Raw genomic sequence first — 15388 nt, 5'->3', positions numbered from 1 at the left:
AGCATTCTTCCAACTGGAAGCACAAAACCAGTCTGTCCCATATGCTCAGAGACCGTGGCACTCATAAAAAGTGTCAATGTGAAACGCCACTATGAGACAAGGCACCAAGTTTTAATAAATTATATTTAAAATAATACATATCTACAATATCATATCTTTATAATTAAATGTTAAGTGACAATAAATATTGTCTAAATGTTTTTGAATTGTTTATTTGACAGTCCTTGATTACATGCAGACGTTGATACAACTACTAGGCTACTTCAGTATATATCACACTTAATCATAACGCAAGTTAGACATTATGATGTTCCAGACCTTTGCTTGAGGAAATTGTCTCTAACTGGACCTATTTGAATTTTAGTTGAATACCCCTGATCTAGAGATTAGGATTTGTACCAACACACACACGTGGTTCTCCGCAAAAATAGACCTGAGAACGACCTGAAGACAGTCATATGGGCATCATACCAGCACTTCACTGCAGGTTTAATGTCTTTATCTGGAAAGTTTCTCTCTCTTTCTTTTCCCAGACTCTGAAGGACCCCACTCTTGCAGCCAGGAAGGATTTCCAGCGTGAGGCTGAATTGCTGACCAACCTTCAGCATGAGCACATAGTTAAGTTCTATGGAGTGTGTGTGGATGGAGACCCTCTCATCATGGTCTTTGAGTACATGAAGCACGGAGATCTCAATAAATTTCTCAGGTAAGTTTAGAAGACAACAGGTGGATGAGGAGATGTCTTATGAGTGGATCTGCTGTGAGTGACGACAGTTATGTCCTTTAATCAACAGAGACTTTGGACTTTGGTCGTAGAGTGCCCAAATAGGGACCCAGGAAATGAAAAAGCAACTATTCAAAGCCATCTAGTATTTTCTCCATCCTTAAACAAAATACTTACGCTTTTTCTTCAGGTGAAAAATGCTATTTTGTTAATGTTTGAGTGTCAAACCAGAGGGTGGAATCTAAAATGACACAGAGATAATGGACTTTAGCAGAGGAAGTGATAAAACCAGGGATAGACAAGTTTAAATTAGAGAAGCTTGGTATGGTAAAGAAAAAGGATCGGTGAGGCAGAGTGGTAAAACAGGGAGAGGGGCAGAGATTTATAGAGATATGAAAATGCTACACTATTTAACTCTACCTAACAACAGCTACCGTGATGAGGCATATTTTGCTTCGGTCCATTCCCTCCTTCTTTCTGAACACCTTCATTAACTGGTCAGAGTAGTGATCCAGTTGGGATATGAATGTGGACAGCAGCGGAACAGTGGTGATGTGGGTGAATCCTGCATTTACCTGAAACACACTGAGTGATACCTAATAAAATTTCAAGCTGAAAAGTAGTGTTATGCAGAACACCACATGTGATGCAAAAAGGGGAATTAATTATTTTCACTATAATTCCCCTTAGAAAGAATGTATGACTTTTTTAGTCATGGATTTCATAAACTTTCTGGAATAAAACATCTTAAATCAGATGGGAGAACCTGGGCCAAAAATCTTATTTTAGTTTAGGGCATCTGTGACATGAATTTATGCCGATTCAAGATAAACACTTGGAAGCCCATGTTGTCAAATTTTTCAGTCAGGTTGGGTATATCTGTATCGTCTTTTTTTGTCTCAGTGAAGCATATGTTTTTTGCACATTTCAATGAAATCCGGAATATCTAACACTTCACCATCCCACTCCTCCTTGGTACCGTTGATGTTTTCTGACATTTTCCTTTTGGCTGTACTGCATGAGCTCATCCTCTTTGTACTTACATTCCAGGATGTTGTTGTTGATCTTTCTCTGATCAGCGAACAGATCCAGTTGCTTCTGCGCAGTCTTGACAATAGCCGGTACCGCTGCTTTGATGGTAATCAGCACTATTTTAGTTAGGTCCTCCATACCAAAGTCAGCCAGAATTGAATCCGTTTCAGCCTCAACTGCTTCCATTACGTCTGTATACATAGTGTCCTCTTTACTTCCACCTCTCATGCTCTCACAATTATAGTTGCAGAGTTGATTCTATGTTATAAAAACTTAATCATGCTCTGGAAAGCAGAAAATGTCTATGCATGGAAACAATGTGGAAAATAAAGACTTGTATCGCCTACTCTTTTTTGTCAGGGGGAAGCATCAGCTACCAGAGCTTCATGACTATAAATTCATGTCCAGTCAGAGCTCTGAAGCAAATGCCTGGTGCAAAACAAAAAGTTGTTGGTTTTTTTTAATGTTATTTTTAAACTAAAAGTAAAAAATTGTTACTGGCACAAACAGAAATCTTGAAAATGATATAATAAAAACAAACTAAGTGGTTATGAATGGAGTGAATGTGGAGGTTGCAGGGCTCCAGACTAACTTTTTTTACTAGGAGCACCGTGGTCCCTAACTGAAAATTTTAGGAGCACAATGACAAAATTTAGGGGCACACACCGTAAATCAACATGCAAAGCAAATATTCACATTTCCTCTCATTTTTACTGATAAATACTTTGATAATAAATGCAGAAATTACAATGTCTTGTTTTAAATTCTCTGTCACATTTTATTGTGAACTTTTGAAGAAGCAACATAAGAGAAATAAGGTATACAGACAGTACCATTACTGTCATTACAGTACAATATTAACGAACATACATTCAGAAATCATAAATGCAAAGCTATGTTCAGAAATTTAAACAAAGTATGTGCTCAGTAACCTTCCTGTCCTTTCACAGTACACAGACCACAACTTAACAGAACACTACAGAACAAGTAGGCCTAAACAACTTGTGCCTTTATTCACTCTCCCTTAGAGCAGAGCCCCCTGTGGTCCAAGAGGCTCAGAATGCCAGCCCTTGTAATTTGGCCTTCTAGACCTTTTACCCTGACTGAACCACATTTGTACAGCCTCCTTGGCATCAAACTCTTCTAAGATGGGTCCCTCCATGCTAATTCAAATCAAGTCCTCCACAGTGTCTGCATGCAGAGACCCCCTGACATCAGATTTAATCCTCTTCTGAGCAGAAAATCCCCTTTCACACACAGCAGAGGAGACCGGGACGACCAGCATGATGTGCACAAGATGTAGGATGTTCAACAAAGAATATAACATTAGTTTAGGCTTTATTTAATAAGAAAGTCATAATTGCCAACTAAATTAATGAGGACATGTTAGTACCTTGTAATCAGAGCAGAATGGCAACTTTGTTACCATCATCTCCCATAGGGCATGGTTAGACTTGTCCATGTAGTTCCTGAAGATGAATGTCTTCATGGATTGATATTCTTCTCTAGCCAGATTGGCATCACAACCATTTCTGAAAAGAGTGAAGGGAAAAGCTGACCAAACAATCTTAGTTAAGAATCGAGACAGATGTTTGAAATGTTGTTCTGTGATACACTTTTTATATCTTGTCATGATAGTTTAAAAAAGGATCACTAACCTTGTTAAGACAGAGGAGAAGTGGTCCAGTGGGAAGTCCAGCTCCTCTGTGCCATAGTCTGTCAGCTGATCTCTTTGCTCTGGCCAGGAATCATGACAGAATATCTTGAATGACCTCACTGCATTTGCTGATGCTGATGTGGACCCCTAATCTATCAAGGAATAGAAAGACAGAGTTAAGAGAAAGAGAAAGATTAAATGTGTCATAATGATAGCTTATCTTCACAGAAAAAATGTTACCATTGTGTGCTTTCACTTGCCAAGTAGACTACTGAATCTTTGCTTCAAGTGCAGCACAGTGCAGTCAACGGTTGCTTTCATTGCTTGTTGCAGCTTTGGTGTGCTTGCGATGGAGACTCCATCCTTAACCAGCCCGGCGGCTTCTCCTTTGATGGTGACCCCCTGAGTTCACACAACATTCAACATTAAGACAAGGATTTCAAAACTCAACTCAGAAACTAAAATTGATCAAATAACTGCTCACCTGATACTTGTACAAAGGGCGAGTCTCACCATCACCCTCTTGTTGTCTTCTCTGGGCCTGAAGGTCTGCCAGTAATTCTGCTAGCCTACCACCTGGTTTGCATCTCACTGACATGGCCTCAACAGTTGCAATGAGATTCTCAATCCCATTCACAGCCTGTAAAACATTTTCCTTAGACATGTGAAAAACATAAAGGGGAAAAACTACATATGACTAGATTAAAATTATTTGTACTCTGATTTAATTAGGTTAAACAATATTCTTATTAACATGTCAACAATACCTGAGGCAAAATAACATTTCTTTGGAGAAGAAGGCTGAATTTGCGGATGGTCTCAAACAAGTCAGCCAAGAAGTGACAGAAACCCATAAAGCTTCCATCTTCCATCATCTTCTTGACCTGCAAGACATAACCAATCAGTAACCACTAACCGCCAACATCAGTAATTTGTTTGTATCCCAAATATAAAATCATCTTGAAATTAATTATAGGCCTTCTTTGCTCTTCCAGCAATGTCAGCATTGGTTGATGATGCAGACAAATGTTCCATGTGGAAGTAAACTGCTGTAAACTGGCCGGGACTCTGCAGGTTTCTGTCCTTTCCTCCAGGTTTCAGTAGGGTTTGCAGGGCCCGGTTTACATGTGGAAGCCAGCGTGTCCCACTGACACTACCTGGTACATTGACACGCACACCCAGCTCCTCTCCAAGTGCTCGCAGTTCTCTCATAGACTTGCTGCTAAAGTGGTACGTCTTCCAAACCGTGTTGAGGAGATTATAGACATGATCCACCATGGGGATATTCCTTTGTACGGACAGCATTGCCAGCTCCAGTCTATAATTACAATGAATTCGACTAAAATTAACATGCATTACTTGCCACCCTAACCTCAGCCTAAAGGTTCACATAACCTACCTATGTGGCATGCAATGAAATGGCACCATCAGCCCCCATTGCAACTATGTTCCCTAGCCACCCTTTTTCTGTCCCTAGATGCTGGAAGGCTGCTTTGGTGGCATCATATACACCTAAAATAAAATCACATGTCATGACTATTGTGTACAATTATATTTCTTATATTCACTGGACAAAAACCACCAGTTCCCTGAACAGTTTATTTCCCTGTCATCACACTTAAAGAGTAACTAAACCCCTAGGTTTTGGCTGAGGTGCATCTAGGCTGGAAATTCAAAAAATGCCTTGATTCTGGGCGGGGCTCCAGGAGCAGTTAAGACACGTCCAGTCACTCTGTGCAGCCTCCAACTATTTGTAGAAATATCGGTGTCCCCATCGATCATGATAGATAAGGAGCGTCCTTAATCTTCTCGTAGGTCTTTCGTTTCATTGTATCTGCGATTGTTCCAATAAATTGTGCGCATGCTGTGTCATTATTATATGTTGAGTTCAGTTTCACGCCATTCTTTCTTTGCAGGTCGAGTTGGCCTTTATATTTGGTAAAGGGTAGTTCTTCCTTGGCAATTAAAAAGGCCGTGTTAAACTTAATATTAAACGAAATATTAATTCGGCCTCCTCAGCGCACTTATTAACAGCCTCTTGCCTTCTACATGCAACTGACAGTGGAGTTGCATTTTCATTGGAGTACAGGTCACGGCATATTTTATGCCTTAGACTAGCACTGTGTTTGACCAATGTGTTATGTTTGTGTAGTGCCAGCATTACCTGCAAATTTCGTGTTCCCCGCATGTTGCGGGTATCGACTGCAAAATTTGCAGTTCATGGGATTCGTCTCTCTGAGATATCATAACCAGTCAAATTCACACAGCACGAAAACAGTATTTTCTGCCCTTTTTCGCCACACTTATGTCTTCAGACTCAGACTCATCCTCTGAATTAGAATTTGACTCTGGCACACTACTAGGCTTATCGGGGAGAAAATAAGCGTCAAGAGTTTGTTTCGCCCTTGTTCGCTGAAAGTAAAACCTTCTCCTTCCGCGCTCAGAACAACTTTAGGACCCTCCCCCTCCACACATTAGCCACTTACAGTCCCATTCCCCATTCCCTCCCCCTCTCACACACATTGGCCTGCCACCTGTAATTCCAGATTCCAGATTCTTTGATTTGCCCCTTCCACGTACCAGTGTAAAAAATTAAAAAATAAATAAAACACTGGCAAATTCACGCACATGCGCGACTAAATGTAAAATTTTGTCGCACTGTCTCAAATTTTGGTTGCAAAATGCGACTATTTGGTCGCAGTCTGGAGCCCTGGGTTGGCCGGATTGATATTAGATTGCTGGCCCAAATTGGTATCCCAGTCCGTCCCTGGCTGTCTGAAGGAAGGAAATCATCAGAAAACTTTTTTGTTTTGGAAAATGGTTACAAGTGTAATATTTCTGAGCTTCTTACTGACTCTCCAACTTCCTCTTCAGAGCCCACGGGCCAGACGCCATGATCCTGGTAGATGGACAGCCTCTGCAGACCAATGGAGAGCTTGGTCTTTCCCAGATGCTTCACATAGCCAGCCAGATTGCAGCTGGGATGATATATTTGGCGTCTCAACACTTTGTTCACCGTGATCTGGCAACCAGGAACTGCCTTGTGGGGAATGGCCTTCTGGTGAAAATAGGAGACTTTGGCATGTCCAGAGACATTTACAGCACAGATTATTACAGGGTAAGAACGTTTTGTTGAATGTTTGTTTCATGAAAAACTCTACTTTTATTTCTCAATATATTTACCTAAAATGGAAAATGTAGGTGTACGTGGGAAGAACCAAACAAAATGGTGGCTAGGCTGAGTGGCCATGCTGCATGGCATGAACAAAGTAAAGTACAAACAAAATGACTGAAAAAAGTAACTTCAACATGGCTGATGAAGGATTGACTCAGGTCCAAGATTTCAGCGGACCACATGTTTCTTTGAACGAAAAAATGGTGGTGCTCAAATGTGCTAACTGATATCACACGTAGTGTAGGTGTGATATGGCCTATGCAAAAGCAAAAATGTGTGTGAAATAAAGGGGCCGGTTGCACCAACAGGGCTTATGCCTTATTAAAAACAGCTGCACGCCACGACTCAAGCAGTCCCATTGTAACGTGTTGCTAGAAGCATCAGCTTCATCTGTGCAGCTGTTAATCAAGGGGAGCAACCAAACATTTGGATTTTAACCTTCACCTAGGTCGCAGTTAGGCCTGTCACAATAACAAATTTTGCTGGACGATAAATTGTCCTAGAAATTATTGCGATAAACGATAATATTGTCGCTTTGAGACCATTTTTCAACTAATATAATGATAATGGCATAATAATGCAAGTACACCCTTTCAAAGATCAATAAACCTTTATTTCTAAAGAATATTTAACATTGGAATGTGAAAAAGACATTTTAAATATCCAAAATAAATAAAGATGGAGGCTGTGGCCAAAGCAATTGAGCCATGGCCAGCCACGGTTCCTTATTGCAGCAACAATGTTAGCACCATTGTCTGTAGTGATGCGGAGGCGTGACGGTACACGTGATGATGATGATGACGTATGTGGTTTTTTTCAAGGTGTTTCCCCGGTGTCCTCCTGTTAATCTAAACATGTACCAGCTGTCTGTTTATAATCATATGGATGCTGTTATAATGTGTTGTAATTGAGATCCTGACACACCATACATCCTGGAAAGTGACAAAGTTACGTTTTTCTATAATTTACATAATTACATAATCGCCATCAGTAAACTGGACGCTGTCTGACTATTTCACTCTCGGGGTTCACTAAGTTCACTGAGTCTTGTCGGGAGGGCTGACCGTCACCATGACAACAGTAACTGACTGTCGCGCGACAAACACTTGGTGAGTTAAAGTATTTTGCCGGGGACAGACGCTGTTTTTCGGGCAGAAATGTGACGAAGAGTCGGTCAGACCGACAGGCTGACAGACACTTCTTCACGAATAACTGCGGTATTTTTTTCCTCACATAAGTTGCCAAAGACACGACCAGTTACTACGTTCCTGTTGTTTGGTCCTGTAACGTTGCTTTGTGGGACATTTATTTTTATTTTGTTGAGTGAAGGATCTGTAGAGTTATCAGACACCAACACCATCAGATCAACACGCCCTCGCTCCGTGCCGCCGGCTCGGTTCGCCTCTGATACTACCTCCGGAGGCGCAGCGAAATTTCACCCCTCACCGCATCTGAAACGTTCACACAAAGGCAGATGCGGAGAATTGGCGCAGTATCCCCGCATGCAAACGGCTGCGTGAATGGGGCTAGTGACTGACAAGAGGGTTCTAGTGAGAGACACGAGGAAAACAAACAAGCATGCAAATGGAAATTATCGAGGCCGGCAAAATTATCGAGCTCATTTTAATTTATCGTATGATTAATTGATTTATTGATTATCATGACAGGCCTAGTCGCAGTCTTTTACCTCGCTGGATGAGTCAACACTGCCCTGTGTTTACCAAGCACGTTCTGGATCCAGAAGAGAGCTGTGCAACCCAGCCTCTCTCGTCCCTGCAGAAGTGAAACTTCCCCTCAGCATGAAGCAGCGCTCTTTGCCCCGTTTTCTTCACTCACTTCGACTCTGTTGTTTCCAGGTTCCTGGTTTCTGAGCTGGATTGAGGAGGCAGACGGACACACGCTAACCGTCACCAGTGCGGTCACAAGTTAGGCTTATTTAGTGTCGGGGCAGATACTAGAAATTAGTGTGTATCATATGCTTTTAAGCTATGTGTAGTTGTGAGTTTTTGTGGACCGCCTAGTTTTTTTTGCTTCTAGTTTTACACTGTAAAACACCGTGCTTGCTGCTTGTTTTTCTTTGTGCTCATCACAACTGATTTGAGCCTCTCCACTCTGTGGAGCTAAAATGTTAGCTTTGCCACCTTGTAAACGTACAATAAGCCGCGTCACTGCTTTCCTTTCCTTCTGGTGTTTGTGTGGGACAAAAGTCTCTGCATCAGCATTCAAAAGTTCAACAGTTTTCCCTTGTTTATCAAAATACAATTCCATGCCATTAGTCTGTCATGAAGTAGCACTGCCAACACCAGATCCAGTGCAGATAAGCTTGTAGAAACATTTGATCTTGACCTGTGTTTTCTGCTGCTTATACAGTCAGGTCCATAAATATTGGGACATCGACACAATTCTCTTCTTTTTGACTCTATACACCACTACAATGGATTTGAAATGAAACGAACAAGATGTTTTGACTTTAACTGCAGACTTTCAGCTTTAATTTGAGGGTATTTACATCCAAATCAGGTGAACGGTGCAGGAACAGTTTCTATATTTGATTCCCACCAGGGCTGGACTGGGACCAAAAAATGGCCCGGGCATTTTGGTCCCTGGCGGCCCACCATGGTTATTTACATGATATATGGATGGCGTGTGCTGGCGTGTGCTTACATATGTAAGCACACGCCATACCAGAGGATGTATGTGCACATTGTGAAGTTTCAAAAATGAAAATAAAGTGCAGTAGCCTACATGGAAGAGAGTAACCATGTTAAAAAAAATTGATACGCTCTTTCACTACTCACAGAGACCTTTTTCTTGGGGGAGATGGCCACAGTGCCACAATTCCCATCTTGAAGTCAAAGTGGTTGTCAAAGAAACACTGCTAGAGATGTCTTTTCAGTGTTTAATTAAACATACAATTTACACAAGACAATTAGGCCTACAGTAAGAAAGAGAGAGAGGGAAATGCAGAGACAGGCAGACATAGGAAAGAAAGAGAGCAGGGATCAGTTGGTATTATAATCTTTAGCTGAACAAAGAAATAATATCTTATTTTAACTTACATATGCTGAGAGACAAAAGGCTCCATGGACCTTGGTGCTGAGAGAGACAGAAAGCAGAGGTGAGGTCAGATATGCTAGATTGATCTGATACTGTCTCTTCTAGAATTAAAAAAAAGATATTACTGTAAGTAAACTCACAATGAAAAAACAAAAACAAATGGGAACTCCACATCAGGGAAAGGATTATCTTCACTCCAATATGCCCTTTTGGGAGAAAAAGAGAGGCCAGGTGGGTCAAGATAACAGTGAGAATGAGACTGTTTCAAAAGAAATACATTGACAGTATTGGTGTCTTTAAAATAATGCAATAATTGATCGTTGCATTTATTACAGTCACTCTGTAAAACTAATAGGCTTTATGACCATCCCAGTGCATGTCAGCAAGAACACAATAACATAACAACATTATACAGTATAGTAAACTTACAAATGTGATGAATGCCTGTGAAGTCCACACCAATGAAAGACACATCCCTGGAACATCTCAGGGAGACAGGGCAGCCTCAAAGAGAAAGAGTTGGACAGACAAAAAAGTGAGTCATACACACCAATTGCATTATAACAGGACTGATGACTAAAATAAAGAAATAGTTAGACAACAGTCTGATATACATACTGGTTAAGAAAATGTTGAATGGCCCTCCGATAATCCTCAAGAACGAATACAAGGCAATGAAATTGGAAGATTATGAACTGGAGCAACTGAAAGCAGCAAGGGCACTCTGAGAGAGGAGGAGAGGAGCGAACAGAGAGCAAAGCAATAAACAGATTACTCTGACAAAAAGTGTAATTAAATCCACAAATTTAACACAAATGTATTTATTTAACATAAATCTCCTTACCTTACAAAAGCAGTCTCCTCAGTAATTCACTGTTGTCTGCAACTCTGTCAATGACTGTGTCAGTATCAAGGGACACAAGGACATCCTTTTCTGTGGCCATCAACATGAAGGCTTCCAGTTTGCTGGCAGACAGGCAACTCCTCAGTCTGTTTTTGATGTAGCGGAGGGTTGAAAATGACCGCTCACAGGCTACCTGAGTTATTGACAGGGTCAGCAAAAACTTGTATGCAAACCCAAGTAGGGGGTATGCGTGAGTCAGCATGTTAAATCTGAGAAGGATTTTGTAGCAGCACACGGGGCATGCTTTGCAAGACACACAGGTTTTGCTTGTTATGTCCACCTCTTCTTGATCATCTGATCTGACCTCTTCAACTGCTCTAGTTGAGTAGTCATCCAAGGGTGATTGTACCAGCCTGTCCCATTGCTGTGCCAAGTTTTTCAGTTCAATTTGTAGATTGGCAACAGTTGCCCTGCTGTCATACACAACTAGGCATTTGCTGAGTTCCGCAAGTGCAGATTCGGGGAGAGCACTGGTGTGGATGAGGTGGAAGTTTTTAGGATGTAGGAGGGATAAATCTGAGTACAGCGTGCCATGGGTGAGGAATCTTTTGTGAAGGGCCTCGGCAGCTGTATCAAGAATCTGGTGGTGAACATTGACCTCATAGGCTTTTTCTGAATCACTGAGGCTTTCATCCTGGGCCATCTCTCCTGGCGAGACTTTCTTCTTCCTCACCCTTTTCTGAGGCAGAGCAGCCTCCACTTCCAAATCTAGTTCTTCCTGCTCCTCTAACTTTTCATTTGCCCAATGGACAAAACAGTCGGCTGCATCTTTGACAGCAGAGAAATCTCTTGTTATCTTTTTCAGTGAATCTTGTGTTGTGGTCACCATTCTGTGTGCTGAGAGGATGTCCAATCCTTCGGTCTGTAGGTATTTTGATAGCGGTGAGGTGAGCTCAAAAATGCGGAGGAATAACTGAGCTGTTAGCACAGTTTCATATCGGAGTAAACCGTCTCGGTATCCTCTGGCTTTGTTTCGTGCATTTGATGCAAGTGTCTTCAGATTCATTATGGCAGAGAGTGTGGACACCACTTCAACAAAAAGGCCGTCATCAGGTCTGCCATAGTTTCCGAAAACCTTCCTCAAGGCATCATGTTTGGCCCACCATCTCGTCTCTCCAATCGGTGAAATGCGTTTGTGCCTCTTGCCCTGGCTCTCGGTCTCCCACACATTCACTCTTGTGTATGATTCCCTGATGAAAACAGCAATGTCGTTCAGCAGGCCAAAAAGTGATCCACTTTCAATGACACAATGGGTGGTATCAGACAACACAAGGTTCAGGACATGTGCATAGCACCACACATGCTGATGGGTGGGGTTTTTGGATGCCATTAATGCAGAGAAACCTCTGTACTGACCCTGCATATTAGAGGCTCCATCTGTGGAGTTGCTGATGCACTGGCCTATGTCCAATTTCAGATGCTCAAGGACTTCAGTTAACAGAGTCACAAACGACTGTCCGGTAGTTGTGCTGCATGGTACGACTGCAACCAGCCTTTCATGTACTGCATCAGTGACGTACCTCAGAATTACTGAACACTGGTCTTTTCCAGTAATGTCTTGGGTTGTGTCAAGTTGCACGGAAAAAAATCCTGCTTTCTTAATTTCTGCAGAGATGTTCTCTTTAATTAAATGCTTGATAGCATCAATTACAGCATTTACAGTTGTCTTTGACAGGAGAGTTACCAGCGAACCTCTGCCTTGTGTGCCTGAAGCATGGCTCTGCTTGCTTTTTTCAATTACACTGCTGAGGTGCTCTTTTAAGCACACATCATATTTCCCCAACAATATAATTAGCTCTAAGAAATTGCCATGGTCGAGACTGTCGACGTCCAAGGTGTACGCAGCTTCATTGTGCTCGTGCCTGTAGCTCAAGCCTCTCTTTCCTATGACTTTGACAACCTCCACTACACGTTCCAACACCTGACGTCTCTTCTTAACCTGCTCACGGTGTCCTGTCAGCTGTCTTCCCTCAAGAAGGTGACCAATGCTTGCTCTGGAGCAGTTTAAAAAATATGCCTCAGCACACTGTCTATGTGTCATGCCTCTCTCATGCTCCTCTACTCTTTGGTGCACATGCCTCCAGTCTGTCATGCCTCTAATGAAAACACTTGGATCATTGGGCTTGCTAAAAGCAAGGCAAACAAAACAAAATAAAGCATGACGTTGATCACAATAAGTCAGCCATTTCCATGCCATGCCGTCTGTTCTAACAAAGAGCCTCTGGACGACAGGGTTTGTGGACTCCTGTTGAGGATGAAACTTAAAAAAATCATCCCTCTGTGTGGAAGAAGGGCGACTAAAATAGTCTACAACTGTCTCCTCCACTCCCATTTCAACAGCATGGCTTGACTAAACACAGAGAAAGAGAGAGAGGCAGAGATGTGTCACTAGTGTTTCTTCTCTGTTTACCAATGATTAATCATCCATTTCAGCAAAGAAATGTTTCACTAATATTATGTGATAACAATAGGCCTAATTGTAACCTGCAACACCTGCAAACTATAACTTTATGGCAAGCTAAAATAAATAACACTGTAAGTTGGACACCAAATCTACTCAAAGCATTATTTGACAACAAAGGCTATAAAGGCAGTATACATAAACACACACACACACACACACACACACACACACACACACACACACTCTCACACACACACACACACCTAATCACACACACACACACACCTAAACACACACACACACACACACGTATGTTTTAAGACTGACTTAATAAAATTAATATATTATATATTATTATATATGTATATAATTTCCTAGGTTGACCATTTGCATATAAGCCTACAAATTCCCCAGATACTGTTTAGTGTACACCATGGTTTCCGTTGTCCGGTAATTACCGGACTTTGACCGTTAAAATTTGCCGAAGTCCGGTATTTTCAAACCCCGCCGGTCAAAATGACCGGTGAAAATATTCCCTCATAAAAAAAATATATATATATATATATATATATATATATATATATATATATATATATATATATATATATATATATATACACATAAAAATAATAATAATAACAATAATAAAAACAGACAGACACACACACACACACACACACACACACACACACGAAGTGCCCGCGATGTGTGGAACGAACATTTTTCTATTTTCATGCGGAACAAAATTTGTAGCACTTGTTTATTCAGTCTTGCAAAGCGCGCAGTACCTACAATAAAAACAACAACGTGAGCGGGAAAACGAGAGGGACAGGAGAAATGTCGAAGCAGGCTAACTTAAAAAACTATTTTCTGAAACAAAACGTTCGTTCAAAGGAGACGGATGAGGCTGAAATCACGGAGGCGGCGGCAGGTGATGAGCCTCCCGCTGAGAAGAAAAAAAAATCTCGATTGTTCCGGCCTGAATGGAGAGAGAAATATCCCTGGCTGAGGTATGAAGTTGTGGATGGAAATGAAACAATGTTTTGCTCACAATGCGAGAAGTCAGGCAAGAAGAATGGATTTACGAGAGGATCAACAAATATGAGAAATTCATCTCTCGTTGAGCACAGTCAGTGCAATGATCACATCGTTGCGGTCAGCTTATTGTCACAGCAAAAAACAATGGAAGCACAATGTGAGAAGGCTGTGGAAAAAAATAACAAGAAGCTGTGCTCTCAGCTACAAGTTGTCTTTTATATGGCCAAAAATGACGTCGCGTGTCACCAGTATGAGGGATTGACTCAGCTACTGGGAGCGGTTAAGGCTCCAGATTTTGTCACGCGTGATGGCATTTACCGGCACAGCGACTCCGTGGATGACATGGAAAAGGCACTAGAAAGTGTTGTGATGAAGCAGTTGGATGAAAAGCTAAAGGGGAGTGACTTCATTGGAGTTATTATTGACGAGACGGTAAATATTACCGTGGACAAGAAACTGATTATTTATGTCAAACTGGAAGAAAAAGGGAAGGTTGAAACACGTTTGCTGGGGAATTATGATGTGCACTCCGGGGACGCACAGTGCATATTCAACAAACTGGTTGAGGTGCTGCGCGAGAGGGATGTGGAACTGTCCCGTGTCATCGGCCTGGGCTCAGACGGAGCTAGTGTAATGATGGGGAAACGTGCTGGAGTCGGTGCTCTTCTGAGGAGAGAGAGCGCGTTTTCCATTCAGGTGCACTGTGTTGCGCACCGAGTGGCACTGGCCGCGCAAGATGCTGCAAAGTCTGTGGACCAGATAGGGGCCTACAAGCGCACAGTTTCGTCTGTGTAGACGGCACTCAATAAAATGAATTCCAAATTGTCATGCTTTGTTATCATTATTTTATAGACAAATGTATACATATATATAAAATGCATATCATTTATCACTTTAAGATCAATAAATTCTGATTGACCGGAATTTCAAACATTTGTCCGGTAAATTGAAACCCTGCCGGTCACGTTGACCGGTACGAATTTTTTCTAGCGGAAACGCTGGTGTACACATCCAATAACATTTTCATTGTTGATGCCACGTTGATTCTCCTAACATTTCAGTGGCCTCTCTGACCTCAATCTGTCCCTGCTGCTGCTGGGTCACGTCTCTCTCGTCATCATCATCCTCCTCCTCTCCCTCCTTCTCCTCCTCCGCTACCTCTCCGTCAACCACCTGTGCGCTCGCCCCCGGCGCCGGGTCTGGGACTGCTGGACCCGACCGGGCCGACCCGACGACAACCGCCGAGCTTGTGGTAGCAAACATGTTTGTAATTTTCGCACATTTTGCTGCGTCCTCTTTCAGTATTTTTTTTTTTTTTTCCCTTAGCTTTTCTGCTCCCCCCTTTCGTTTTTGTTTTTTTTCCGTCCATCTCGACATCCACCACACTCCTTCCACCT

The 15388-nt window shown here is 42.0% G+C and overlaps 1 protein-coding gene across 1 annotated transcript in view; it reads left to right on the top strand.

Annotated features, from left to right (window-relative positions):
• Positions 1–15388, top strand: part of LOC141001305 (NT-3 growth factor receptor-like) — a 174060-nt gene that overhangs the window by 119178 nt on the left and 39494 nt on the right. The window contains exons 15-16 of the mRNA XM_073472333.1: positions 534–706; positions 6288–6531. Of these exons, the coding sequence (XP_073328434.1) occupies positions 534–706; positions 6288–6531 (417 nt within the window). The remainder of the gene's footprint in view (positions 1–533; positions 707–6287; positions 6532–15388) is intronic.

Source organism: Pagrus major, chromosome 8, assembly GCF_040436345.1.
Source record: "Pagrus major chromosome 8, Pma_NU_1.0".
NCBI classification, from domain to species: domain Eukaryota; kingdom Metazoa; phylum Chordata; class Actinopteri; order Spariformes; family Sparidae; genus Pagrus; species Pagrus major.
Note: the sequence above shows the minus strand (reverse complement) of the source record. Positions and strands in the feature narration are given on the sequence as shown.